Here is a 14,989-nt window from a genome sequence, read left to right as displayed (position 1 = left end):
GGGAAGTATTAGGTATTATTAATAATCTTTTTTTATGTTAAGTAAAATTGATAAGAAAGTATTTTTCCATTTTACTTGATACCATTAGGTGAAAGTTTTACTTTACTGTTTTTTTACTAAACATGCATCGTTATAATATGTATATAATTAGATATCTTTATTTCAATGTTAAAAATAAATCGAGTGATTAATTTTTTTTTATGGTAAGACATACACCTAATTCTAACGGCAATCTATTGTTTTCTTCTTACTTTTAGATTGCGTTGTTATATTAAATAAATCAAATATATTTATTTTGATTAATAAGCATACAAATTAATTAAAATGTATTCAATTTAAAATAGAACATTAAGTAGGTAAGTCTACTAAGACACCAGAAACTGAACTAAAAGGCTAAGTAATTACATACCTAATAAATACTAATTACGATGATATAATTTAAGATATTTATAAAAAATGTATTTTTTAACTTTGATAGAATTGATACATTAATATTATTATACCTAGATGTAATTTAAAACATCTCAATTCTTTTTTTGTATTTTTAAGTAATAAATTACTATTACATTAATGATAAATATAAAAATACCAATCAATGAATTGGATTCGTTTTTAAACAAATGACCTAATAAAATATTTAGAATTTAATATATCAAATATTCAGGGGTATTTACAAGCGTAACGATTGCGTTTGATTCTGAGCGGAGCTATGGAATGTATTGATTTTACGATGATGTGTGTTTTTTTATATTTATTTTTTATTTTTTGTGACTGTCATTACCTTTTAGAACAGTGAAAATGCTTAGACTTTCTTTAACAGTAACTTTTCTGATAGAAATGTGAATCTAGCTGATACTTTGGCGGGTCGAAAGCAAAAAAATGTCTAATAGTTTTAAAAGCGTAGGGAAAAACTAAATAAAAATTAAGGAAAAACGGGAATTTTTACACAAAATCAGTTTTTGACAAAATTGATTTTGGTTTTTGAAGTAACTCTAAAACAAATGACCGTAGACAAATGAAATGTTCACTGAATGTTTATATTTGCATTTTATTTACACAATAACATTTTTTAAATTTGAAAATGATTTTGTGGTTAAAAATGTATAAAATGTTTTACTTTTATAGCTAAGAATTTAATATTTAAAATAAGGTTCCAAGTAAGTAGGTTATTCTGTAACCAAAAATTCTCAAAAATATAGAAACACATTTTTTTTTAATAGTTATTTTATGTTTAAATTTAGACAAAATTACAAATTAAATAACCAATAATAACGATTTTAGTTATTTTGTTGCAATTTTATAATATTACTTAAACTTACCGTATTAATAATAATATAAAATATGAAATATCCACACTGACAAATCGTCTCCGCTAAGAATCGTTTTTCGTATACAATGATATTATATCATTGAATCAATCCATTATACAGTGACCCACTTGTAACCTACTGTACAGCAGACCGACATCCACTAACCCACCGTATTTTTATTGCAAATCAGCTATTTAGGTAGGCTTTTGGAAAAACTGGGAATGGGTAAGAATCGTTTATCATAATACTGCCACCAGGTCCCGTAACGTTTATTCACCAACATAAAATATGTTATACATAGGTGAGGGCCTCTAATCACCCTGAAAATCTAGCCTTTGGCCCACAGACTTATTAGTAAGAGATACTTACACCAAAATAAAAATTGGTAAATTAAAAAAAAAACTGTGATTATAGATAGTAGATAGGTAGTATGTATAGATAGCATTTTGTAATGATAATATTATAATAAGTTATTATTAATAACGTTATATAGGTACTATAATAATATTATAATCACAAATAATATTATTATAATGTTATAATAATATGTTTAGTGAGACATTTGCTGTAGTTTTAAGTTTTCAGAATAATTGTTAATTTTATACTAAACTATTTTTAGACTTTAAGAGAAAAAAAACCTTATTAGATCACTAAATTAGAACACATAAATTAGGCATAAGTACCTTGAAACGAAAAGCCGCTAGTTTGAATACAAATTCCAATGCGAATACTGCAGTGAAAAATAAATTCAACATGTCCAAGATGCTATCGTAATATTGTGGTTGTCTGTAGAATTTCATTGCAAGTGTAATGGTGTTTACCATAATTAACACAAATATGGTATATTCAAATGGCTGTGACGTCACGAACCACCACACTTTGTATTGACATCGGTGCTTCGGTATGTAACGACGGACTGGTTTGGCTTTCAGTGCAAATGCTATACAGTTTCTCTAAGAATATGTTATAAGTAAAAGCAAATTATGATATAGGTACATGACAGGTGTATAATATAAGTAGTAATTGGTTTAACGTATTTGCTAAAAATATAAAATTTCGTATAATTTACTTGGTTTTTATCAAGTTCGCAATTCTTGTATTCCTGTTCTCCTTCATTTTGAAACGTTACTATAACGAAACCAACAAATATATTCACCATAAAAAACGCTATTATAATTATATATATGATGTAATATGCGGCAACGATCGGTCTATAGTTGTGTACCGGGCCCTTTTCTTCCTCATTGGAATCTATTGACTTTTGTAACAGTCTATAACACGTGCATATACATTTCATTAATGAACCGATGTTTTTAGTGATATATACAAATAATAAACACATTCTTACGAAGGCCATCCTTCAAAAGTAGATACAGTGAAGAGAGTAAGCATTGCTTTGGCTACATCATCAAAATGGAACGAGTTACGTTCCCATTTTCTATCTTCCTTTTTAGGAGTATCGACATCACCATGGTCGAACGTTAGGAACAAGCCTCTGTAAAATAAAAGCTACTTGCTTAGTATATGAAACAATTAGGTAGGTACTAATAAATAATAATATTTTAAGCATTAAATAATAGGTATCTCACAATATAAATTATATTATTGAAACTCAATATAGTATGTGAAATAAAAAAAATGCAGAATTGTAAAAATTAAATTATATTTTATACTAACTGGCATTCAAATTCTGTTGTTTTGGAAAGATCATTACACGAAAAAAATTTCCCCTATAATCATACAAAAATCTCAAACAATATTTTTATCATACATAAAATAATTATTAAAATATATTAGTGTTTAGATTGAAAAAAGGAATCAAGTATTAAAGTCGTAATAATCAAGCTAAAGATTAAACGTAATTAAAAGTTTATGTACTTATGAACAAAATTAATATTAATAGGATGTGAATAAATTAAATAATTATCAACGTGCGTTCAACAAATTAAAGCATGCAAATTACAACTAACCTTATTAGTTATTAGTAGATAAGTGTTATAAACGTATAGGGCCATAGCTAATATAAATACCTATTAGATATAGTTATGTTCAAATGATTAATATGCACAACAAACGTCATAAAAGATAGGAATCATTATTATTATATTTATTGTATCATATTTTAAAAACGGACCATTATTATTGAACAAAATCAAAGCGACAAAAAAAGACATTTTGAAATTGGTAATTTTAAAACTTAAAATTCAATTTTTTTTTAATTGTAGAAACAACCATAATATTACAATCCCTTCATTTAGATGGATATTTTTGATTAGCTTAGCAATGATTCCCAATTGAACAGATGCAAAACAAAATCCATAATACCTATCGTAGTCGAATCCTAGTTACAACGGTATCTTATCTGCACAAATTAAGTTACAGATTATAATTATAAATATCATAATTTTTAGGTAAGTGGGTTATAGTTAAATATAGATTTTGACAATAATGCTGTAAGTAAACAATTGATAAAATATTTCATACAAGCCAATAAACTGCGTTACCAGTAGGTAGTTTCATGCTCCCTAACTGGTTCTACACGATATTAAAATTACAATATAGGTACACTTAAAACATATATTATAAATATACCACACAATTATGGTGGTATTGGCCAAATACTAGATGGTAGTATTTGCGAAACATTCTCTGAGATATCAAAATAGCGTGTAAAAAATGTAAAAAAAAAAAAATGTTATTAAATGATATAAAAAATGTGCACAAAATATGATCATGCAGTATACTTAAAGAATTACATTCTCTATAGTATTCACAAATTTATTTAACTATTTTTATTAATTTAAAAAATAATTACAAAATAATGTTTTATCTGTTATGCAAAAGTGCTATAAAATTTTAGCGTGAAATAGTTTATATTTACAAAATTATAATAGGTAATTTGTTAAATAAAAGACATATGATTTTTAATTGATAACTTAACTTAACTTTGTGAAGAAAACAATTGAAAATAATGAATTGATAACTAAAATTTGCATGGAATATTCAATAAAACATAAGAAGTCTTATTTATAACAATCACTATAATCGTACTTATTTGCTTGAAATTGTCAAGTCTTGTTAAATAAATAAATTGGACACTTTTGCCTAACAGAAATTAATTACACATGAGCCAAATTGTATATATATATATATATATATATATTAGCTATTAAAAATGCATACATTAGGTAACTAAACTACATACGATTGCATCGATAGAACTACAATATAAAATAAACGTTAAACCTACTAAAACCTATAGCAGGTTATAGTGAGTATATAATACGTTAAATATAATAAAATTGTATACAAAATAAATTTTTTTCATTAAAAAATAATTAAAATTTTAACAATTTCTACAGAATATATTATTTATATAAGAAAACTATGGAATTACCTTGAAAAGCTGAACTCCTATGACAGCAAACATGAACTGAAGTAAATATGTAACCAGCATGATATTTCCGATGGTCTTAATTGCAACTATCACGCATTTCACTACATACTATAAAAAAAGGAAAACTATCAAATAAATATAATTAACTAGGGGTCTACAAGTTTCAAGTGAATATTAATACAATACCTAGATACAATTTTGCCATTTATTACTAGAAATATAAAATTGAAAATATAAATAAATGAGTACTTTTTAAAACTTTATTGAGAGGATGTTTCAAATCCTAAAAAATAATCAGTAAGTTAATTCTTAAAATGATAAATATTGTATAACAATCAAAAACAAAAATTATTTTATGATAAAAATAGTAAATAACAGTATTTTATCAAATTACTATTTACAACAAATAACAATAAATATTATATTTTCAAATTAATAAATAATCTGTTTGTTTTCATGCCAAATCCTGTTAAATTAAAAATGAAGCATAAATATCCTCTTAATAAAAAACTTTCATTACTTTTAAATACAAATGAGAAATAAAAACGTAAATACTTCTATAGATAATAATTTATATAATAACAAAACATTAGATATAAATAATTAAAACTTAAGTCTAAAATATTTACACTTAGAATCTTTATTTACTAACTTTAAACTTATTTTTCTAAAAATCTGACATGTATTGAATTTAATGTTGACGGATTTGAAAATAGTTCGGTATAAATTCGAAAGCTCGCTATCTCAATGCTCATTATGTTTACATGTTCTTATAACAAGTTTATAATAACAACAATTACAATTTAACTATAATTAACTACCTAAATATATTTTAACGCATGCATTTTTACTATCGTTTTTTTTATTTTTAACACTTCAATCGATTCAACGATTTTATGTTAAGAGTATTCGATACCGTCTCTAAATAGTTCAATATAGGCAATTTTCCAAGTGCGTGCATACTGTGTGCAGCGTTTGTATTCGTAAACAATTAAAATATGTGTTCTGAAAATTAATCTGATTACTAGGATAGTCTGTACAATTGGCATAAGATTTTTCTATTATGGTAGAAAACCTAGCTGAAATCAAATCCTCTTAATCTCAAATTTTATTTTTTATCAGATAATGTCCTATAATTGTTATATCTATTAAGTGCTAAGAAAACAACAAGTTTATTAGGCCATTATCATTTAAAATTAAAACTTTTTTAAATTTTAGATTACAAAATCTTAATATTATAGAATATGATTAAGCAATAAAGCAACTACACATACACAGACGTATAATGTGTAGCTACGTCATAATATTCATAAAGTAACATAAAACTACAAATTACAATATATTATTAACCATCCAAAGAATTAAAATATACATTATTTAATTTGAATTAAACATTTTTCAATTTACATAAAATTTCATGATTTTTTTTATGTAAAAATTAACATATTAATGACCTAGCTACTTATATTTATGAAAAAAAAAACACATTTTTAATAAGAAACAACTTATATTAGGTATGGTAAAACATTTACATTTATACTTAAGTATATACTTATTATAATTCACTCATAATATTTCAATCTATAATTAACATTTTATGAGCTTTAGAATATATCTTATCAATAAGGTTTTGGTTGAGATTTTAATATCGTGTAGATAATTATGAATTATTAGAAACGCTTTTTTTGTTGTATATGATATACTTACGATAAAATAAAAACAACAATTCTACTTAAAAACAAAATTTATATCGGAACAATCTATGTAAATTGTCAAATATACCTATATATTTTAAACAAAACATTAATTGTTAGGAGGTTGCAAATGCCACGACGCCAGTTAATTATTTAACTTATAGGTAATAAGTAAATAATAAAATAGTTACTTTGGTTAAATTTTTGTTTCAGAAAATGTCATTAGATAAAAATTTAAATAGGATGGTGGTTCATGTACAATGACATTATGAGGAACGAAAATTTGGCACGGATATATTATTATGCCTCTAATCGGTCGTACCTTAAATAATTGAACTCCGATAACTGCGAACATGAACTGAAGAAGGCATGTTACCAGCACTATGTTCCCGATCGTTTTGACCGCAACAATGACACACTGCACTACATGCTAAACATTTCGTATTATTTCATTTGTTATAATTTATAACTCAAACGTATGGCTGATAAGCATATTATATTATATTAAAAAATAAAATTAATACACTATCATAACAGGTAGTCAGTATCTGATGGCTAACATTGATTATAAAAATAATTGTAATAAAATTATTTCTATAAAATGTTAAAATATTATAAATCATATTGTAATCTAATTTTAGTTTTATGAAAACAAAATAAATTCACAGGAGAAGTCACTCAGTTGTATAATAGGTTACGAGTGTACCTCGTCATTGAGTAGGTCACTGTAACATGAACAGATCCAGTGGTGGAGCTCACACCACACACATACATATTTTCACATACTTTTAAAAAAAATATTTAATTGAATAATTTAATAATACAGGAATTAAACAAATTATAAATAAATAAATAGTGTAACTTACTATTGAATGGCATTTAGATTTTTGAATGTAATAAATTTTTTTTGAATTTATTGTTCATAATATAGTATATACCAATATTATAATAAGAGCACGGCATAGGGTAACAAATTAATAAATAATACTGTACAGTCTTAGAAACCACATGCTACACAGTATACAGATTATCATCGGTGTAATAATTTGATGAATTTATTAAATATTAACACAATTTTTAAACATTAAATAAACTAAGTACTTATGTTTCAATTTAAAAAAAAAAAGTTTAAATATTAAAAATTATGAATTCAAAATAATACATAGGCACTTAACGAATTGTGTATTTACTTGAAACGTGCAAGTTAAAACGAACAGGTTATTGCACGAGATCAAGTTTTTTCTGGATTTTTAATTATTTTATACAGTATCTCTCCTTTGTACACGGCAATAACTTTTGTACTAATTAATATTATTTTTAAAAGTTAATATTAGAGCCACAATGATTCGTATTCACTGTACATTTTTGGTTTACTCATCTCATGATATAAAAATTAAAATAATAGTTTTGCATAAAAATCCCGGACTGCCGATTAATATGGAACTAATTAATGTAATAGTTTTAAAATATTAACTATAAAATATGTTCATTGAGTATTCATGTAGGTACCTACCTACGCAAGTTTTAAGTTTTGGCAGAAAGCGGGCTGGTTAGAAGGGGCTAATATTAATTATTCATATGTCTACGTTATACACATATACGTTTAGTAGGTGTGCGGGTGGAAATGAGGACAAACATTGTGAGATACTCTGTATAGGTGCATAATGCATATTATTATAATATAGAATATAGAGACATTTATAATTTCAAAAACATTTTAATTTCATTATTCATACATTGCAATATGAATAATGTATGAATGTATCGTTTTGCATTATTTCATTCAAATTTTTTGCAACATAAAATTTATTTAATAAAAAAAAACTAGGGTATATAATAATTGTTCACCAATTAAGTTAACAAAATAGTATGTTTGGGATACCCAAGTTATTAATAAATGAAGCGCTTATGCAAATTCTATGATTCTATAATATATTGGAAAGGGTTGTATTATAATTGATATGTACGTTATGGATATATTATTGTTATTATTATTATTATTTAAGCATTAAGGATAAAACTGATAAAGACAATTAAATATTAATTAACTGCAATAAAATGTGTATGATTATTTAACTATATACTATTTTAGACGTATTAAATAGCACAGGTTTTATAACAAACTTGGACTAACTCATATAAACTAACGATTACAAATTCTACTATTTTCTAATTACTTATAAGTTATAACAATATTAGGTACTCATTCTAAATTAAAATACAAAACTTGACTACACAAAATACAGATTATTTAAAACTACTTAGTATTTAGATATATCAACAATAAACTTTAAGACTATATAATTTATTGATTATTCATATTATGTACCATAAACCATTGGTACAATGGTTATGGTATATCATAAAATATGTCTAATACCTTTATACATCAATAGAATGTAAAACATATTTCCTAGAATTCATCAATTTTAAAATATTTAACACCAACTACTATAAATAATAATAACAAAATGACAATGCGTGTTGTAGGTATTGATTATTTTTTTTAGATATTATATATATCTAAGAAAAATGTATGTTATTTTATGAAATAAACTCATTTAAGAGAATATCAAAAAATACTGGAATGATCTCTTACAACATTTTATAATTTAAAAAAAATTCATAAACATTTCTTTGTAATATTTATACTTACTTTCAGTCCTTTTGCTCTATTTATAGCACGTAAAGGCCTGAGTACTCGCAAGACTCTCAAGACTTTTACTAATGACATCGGTCCCGCGCTAAAATTTTGCGTACTATTATTTTAAAATAGTATATACTGTTTAATTTTTTTTAAGTTACATACCTTGCCATTTTAGAAATAACCGTCAACAGTGAGACCGCAACAACCAAAAGATCTAAGAGATTGAAGAATGATCGACAGAATGCTCCATCGTGCAGAACAAATCCGTATGAGATTATTTTAAAAATTATTTCAAGAGTGAAAACTGCCGTAAAGAAATGATCAAATTTTTTTAAAACCTATGATAAATACGAAATAATTTTTAGCAACTATAATATTTTTCAATACCTATAAATATAGGTTTAGTTTTACTCACGTTATTTCTTTCCGAATCTGCTTTCAACGGATCTTCTGCTGCTAATAACGCCGAAGAAACCATAATGCACACTAATATAAAATTACTGAAGTATGTATGGTTGTGCAACCAATGACAAAACGTTCGAACCCTAAACAAATTATAAAAATATCTCATTCGTATTTAATTAATACATTTAAAAAAAATCAAATTTCCCCAGGTTATTGTTATAGATATGTCATTGTTAGATCAAGTGTATGCAGTATTTATTATACCTAAATGGCTAAATCTATAAAATTCATATGTGGGTCAGTAATCATTATTATCAATTAATAAAATTTCTGCACCGTACAAAGCTGACCCTAAGACGAATGGCTGAGTAAGTTTTTTGTAATTTTACATTTAAAGTACCTTCAATACTATTTACACCAATTATTTACCTAATTTATATGTGAGCCTACATTATATAGAAAATTTAATAATATAAAAATGTTACCTACGACCTACCAATCACTGTTGATAATAAAATATTTAGAACTTTTTATGTAAGCCAGAAGTGAATGATTTCATAAGTAAAATGACCCAAAGATTGATTCAATTTTGGTTATTTTTTCAATTACCTATATTTATATTATATGCATGAATATACCATTTTAAGAGGATGTGGTATCCGCAAGTGTTATCTCCGTCTTACAAGTGCGTAATAGATCAAATTGTCCGCTCAACAAATCACGTTTAGCTCCGTTAGTTTAAAAATTAGAGTAAACTGGCCTATTATGGTGGTAAGAACACTGTCTAGGCAACCTCTTGGCTTTTTATTATAATTTAATTTTAAAACCAGTTATGAGTATTTTAAGATTTGGAAACAATTTACAATTTTAAAATACTCATAACTCGCTTTAAAATCAAAATATAATAAAAACCCTATGGATTGCCCATATAATAATCTTACCTTAAAATTTTATAAGAGGTGAATTCACTCTAATTTTTAAACTAACGGAGCTAAACATGATCTGCTGAACGTAAATTTGCTATGTTACGCACTTGTAAGACAGAGACAACACATACGGGTACCATGTCCTCTTAAATCAAGTTAACTGAGAACAGGTAACAATAAAAAAAAATAAAATATTTAGTTAGTCCAGTTATTTAGAGCAAAGTCAACTGTAAATATATCACTGTCGTCACAAACTGTAGTCATTCGCTGCACTGGTGTACTGCCAGTACTTTTTTTATATTATAGTTGACTTAATAAAAGTTACTTACCGACTGGTCGGTGAAAATATGAAAAACGAAGAGGCTGGAGGAATGGGCATTCCTTTATTTGCATTGTTGAACTCTGACATTGGACGGACGCCATCTTCATTTTCTTCGTTTTCTAGAATAAACCAGTACTGTTATAATTACTCACTGGCTACAAAATGATTCAGTTTTATAATTTAACCTGGATTTCCATTTGGTTCGAAATCGAATCCTTCTAAATCGATTTTGATGTTACTGTCGCTTTCATAGTCTTTTCTTGATGAACTGTATGAAAATTACAAAACCTTGCTAGACTAAAAATTAATAATAATAAGGCTATAATAAAGCACATACCTTTCATCTGAAAGTTCTTCCTCAGCAGATATACCTTCAGAATTTTCTCCTTGATATTCGTTATCTCTTTCTTTCGATTGACTATTACTTCGAGATTTTTGTTGTTTGTCGGGTTGCTTAATGACAAGAATAAATATAATAAATGTTTTTATTAAGTATAATACATATAAAGAAAAAAATAAACCTTACTTCTTCTTCTTTATCTATTGCGGTTAAAGACTCTGCGTCGGCTAAATTATCTACGGCGATAGCCAAGAAAACATTTAACAGTATATCTGGTATATTATTATGTAGTTAAGGTAGTTTAAAGTTTTGTTTTTAGATAAACGATCGGTTTTAATTGTCACGTAAATTATATATTAAAATCACACCGAAAAATACATTTAAAACTATTCAACAAAAGTTTGTATAAAACACTTTTTTTAGCTGTTCTTTTATCTCTTTCAACAGTGGTATGGGTAAAGACGTCAAAGCTATAACTCTTGTAAAAAATAAAACCTATTAGATTTTCATTCCAGGGATGTGTTTATGAGAGTAAACGTTTCCCATGTAGATATCGGTATACCGAAAATCATATACCGGTAAACGGTGACGTACAAATAATAAATTCGTATTATTATTACACAGATTACAGGGAATTATTTACATAATATAGTGTCATAAAGTCCATACGATTATATTATAATTTCATTAAGTTAGTCTTTTGGTTTATTAAAAAGTTTATTGTAAAATGTAAATCACAATTTTAATAATTTAATTTACTTTTGGATAAAAGATGTACCTATTTTGTAAGTTAGTATTTATATTTTGTAAATAGTATTAAATTCGTTCATGTAAATTAATAAAAAATTAAAATCCTATCTAAATTCGTGATTACAAAAAACATATTTCAATATTTGTTAAAGGATACAATTACCGCAGATAAACAATATAATGAAGTAGATGCAAGCTAAAATACCAGGCGATGATACACCATTGTAAGCTTTTATTCCATTGTACATCACAACATTCCAATCTTCACCAGTCAATATCTAAAAAAATATTTAAATTAAAAATAGTAAACTATTTATAGTTAAAAAACAAATGGTGACAAGTGAGTTCCGCTCTGCTGTACAGTAGTTGTCGAGCATGTCGTTGTAATGTATGTATTATATTTGAATTTGAGTTGAATGATAAATCATTGTATACGAAAAACGATTATGAGCGGAGACGTTGTGTCAGCCTAGCATACTTATGTAAATTATCAAAGAAATAATTTTAAAAAATTTAATAAAAATCGAAAATATCTCATAGCTAAAAATAGCGTAAGTTTCCAGTGAACTTTTTATTTTAATAGAGGTAGAAAAACTTATTGAAAACATTCTATTTAAAAATTTCTATTAAAAATTCTAATGTTATCTATGAAACAAACACTTTTATAAATTTCTAACTGAACAATAATTTATAAAATTTAAAAAAATTATCATGGCTATAAATAGCACGAAATAAGTCAAAATAGTTTGAAAAAAATTTATCATGCATGGAATATCATAATATAAATATTTGGCAAATATTACAAAAGTATAATATGGTTATTTGTTTTGGAAATACAACAAAATATCAAAAATCGATTAATGGGATAGTTACGATAATTTACCGCTGAATATAAAAGATCATAAAAATAATAAGTTGAAACTCTTCTAAAAAAATTATGTTAGTTTCAATAAACTTTTTTTTTTGTTATAGGTAAAAAAACTTACCTTGTTATAGGTAAAAAAGTTTTTATCGAGAATAATTTTAAAAAAATTTATAAAATATGAAAAAAACTCAAGGCTCAAAACTAGCTTAAAAAATCGAATATGTTACCATTAAAAGAAAATGCTACTATAAATATTTAATGAAACTTTCGAAGATCTACGGTTATTAGTTTTTAAGTTACACCAAAATAATGAAATCGATTTTTTAAATAAATGGTTTTGAAAAAAAAAATATTATATTATAATTTTTTTTTTTTTTGGTTATTCTAGACGCTTTGTAATACTATTTGAAATTTGTCTTTTCAAAAGTACCAATTAGATTTTCTTTTCTATCAGAAAAGATGTTGATTCCAAAAATCGGAGCAGTTTTATTACCCCAAATGTTGATGATAGAGAGAAATAAAAACTCGTCTTTGTCAACACAATATATTCATTCGCTCCGCTCAGAATTAAAATGGGTTAAGACGTATGGTAAGTAGAGTTTAGTTTACATCATTAAAATATCCTTAGTTCTTGAGATTAAATATTTGTATTAATGTTTATAATAGAACTTAAATAGTTAATAAATTATAGATTATAGGTTCCTAAATCTATATTTAAATCTAATCTATAAACTATAATCTATATAGACCCATTGATAAGCAATAAGAAAACAAAATCGGGATTTTTCAAAAACAAACTATTTCTATTTTGTTTTATAGGTAGGAAAATTTACTACATTTTCAAAAACCATGTTATTGTAGCTTGTATTATTTATCATACTATGCACGGGTTCACATTGAAAATGTTTGTATATTTTTTGTTACTAAACGTATAACTGTATAATGTGTGGTAATTGTAGAACTACGTATTTTAGTTAATATTTGATTAGGTAGTATTTTATTATGCACATAAGCGTTTATAAACTATGTGGATCGTAAGTGTATTAAGGCCCATTATGCTTAAGGGATGAACATAATTATTAATTACTTACTTGAAATACAGTCAGTAAACTTTGCCAAAACGTATCAAAATTACTACGTGGCTTATAATCTGTGGCGTCAAAGTTAAATTTTCCACCAAATACTTGCATCCCTAATAATGCAAATATTACGATGAAAAGGAACAGTAGAAGCAGCAATGAAGCAATGGATTGTATCGAATTGAGCAACGAGGCCACTAAATTTGATAGCGACCTCCAGTACCTATTGAATGAATTAATATTAAATCATTAAATATTCAAGTTATGTTATGATAAATTATTACTTTGTAACTTTAAAAACCCTGAGTAGCCGTACACAACGTAACACTGATACTCCAAGTGGTAACATTAATTTCGTTCGCGTTAAAATCGTTTCGGTTATACTTCCGATGACAACAAAACAGTCAAAACGATTAAAAAGCGAAACAAAATATCCCTAAAAATAATAGAATAATTTGTTAAGGTTTTTATGTTTTTACAATTAAAATAATTTGATATTATTCACAAAGTTGTTTTTCTCCCATTGCTCCCAACCATAGTATGGGATAATATTATTGGATCGGCCATCCTTGTCCTACATCTCCATTGGGCTCTGTTTAACCTAACCTCTTATTTACCTACACCGCCTATTTTCACGTCATTATCTATTTTGTTTATCCATCTCTTCTTCGGTCTTCACCTCCCTCTCATTTCTCCTACATTAATTTCCATAGCCACTCTCGCTGCCAGCCGAGTCATCTCTCCTTATAAAATGACCGAACCATCTCAACATATTCTCCCTTATTATTTTGTTCACAATTGATGCCACTCTGTTACTATAACTATCCCCAATGTGTGCCTTATTATATCCTTCCTAGTCACTCCACATATCCACATATCCACATATCTACTATATTTACCCTCAGTTCTGTTATATTGTCTACTGCCCAACATTTCGATCCATGCAACATGACTGGCCTCATAATTGCTTTATAAAATCTGTCTTTTAATCTAAATGACATCCCGCTTTCACACAAAAATACCAACGATTCTCTACACTTTATCTATCCACACGTTATAATCTAATTTCTGACGTCGTTCTCAAAACCCTCATTCTATTATACTACCGATCCTAAGTTCTTGAAATTATTCACCTCGCTCATTATATAGGTAATCGTTATTATTCATGTAATGTATTGTATAAAATATGTGAGTCTGTAATTTGCACCAAAATAAAGATATGTAATTTGCACCACTGCTGGTTGCCGAAAATAG

General features: G+C 26.1%; 1 protein-coding gene across 7 annotated transcripts in view; it reads right to left on the bottom strand.

Annotated features, from left to right (window-relative positions):
• Positions 1-14,989, bottom strand: part of LOC132933575 (voltage-dependent calcium channel type D subunit alpha-1) — a 41,026-nt gene that overhangs the window by 8,723 nt on the left and 17,314 nt on the right. For 6 of the 7 annotated variants that reach the window (XR_009662904.1, XM_060999843.1, XM_060999840.1 and 3 more), the window contains exons 13-27: positions 14,020-14,171; positions 13,748-13,958; positions 11,949-12,069; positions 11,228-11,313; positions 11,039-11,154; positions 10,887-10,969; positions 10,709-10,820; positions 9,464-9,593; positions 9,211-9,386; positions 9,058-9,160; positions 6,724-6,831; positions 2,988-3,040; positions 2,659-2,805; positions 2,380-2,581; positions 1,994-2,263 (exon numbers count right to left, since the gene is read on the bottom strand). Coding sequence is in view for 6 of the 7 variants with exons in the window: in XM_060999843.1 (XP_060855826.1) it covers positions 1,994-2,263; positions 2,380-2,581; positions 2,659-2,805; positions 2,988-3,040; positions 6,724-6,831; positions 9,058-9,160; positions 9,211-9,386; positions 9,464-9,593; positions 10,709-10,820; positions 10,887-10,969; positions 11,039-11,154; positions 11,228-11,313; positions 11,949-12,069; positions 13,748-13,958; positions 14,020-14,171 (2,070 nt within the window). In the remaining variant the exon portion in view is untranslated. Of the gene's footprint in view, positions 1-1,993; positions 2,264-2,379; positions 2,582-2,658; positions 2,806-2,987; positions 3,041-4,707; positions 4,816-6,723; positions 6,832-9,057; positions 9,161-9,210; positions 9,387-9,463; positions 9,594-10,708; positions 10,821-10,886; positions 10,970-11,038; positions 11,155-11,227; positions 11,314-11,948; positions 12,070-13,747; positions 13,959-14,019; positions 14,172-14,989 lie in introns of all 7 variants that reach the window. The other variant, XM_060999839.1, reaches the window with a different exon arrangement.

The sequence above is a fragment of the Metopolophium dirhodum genome, chromosome 1, assembly GCF_019925205.1.
Source record: "Metopolophium dirhodum isolate CAU chromosome 1, ASM1992520v1, whole genome shotgun sequence".
NCBI classification, from domain to species: domain Eukaryota; kingdom Metazoa; phylum Arthropoda; class Insecta; order Hemiptera; family Aphididae; genus Metopolophium; species Metopolophium dirhodum.
The sequence above is the reverse complement of the archived record's forward strand: the minus strand, read 5'-3'. Positions and strand labels throughout refer to the sequence as shown.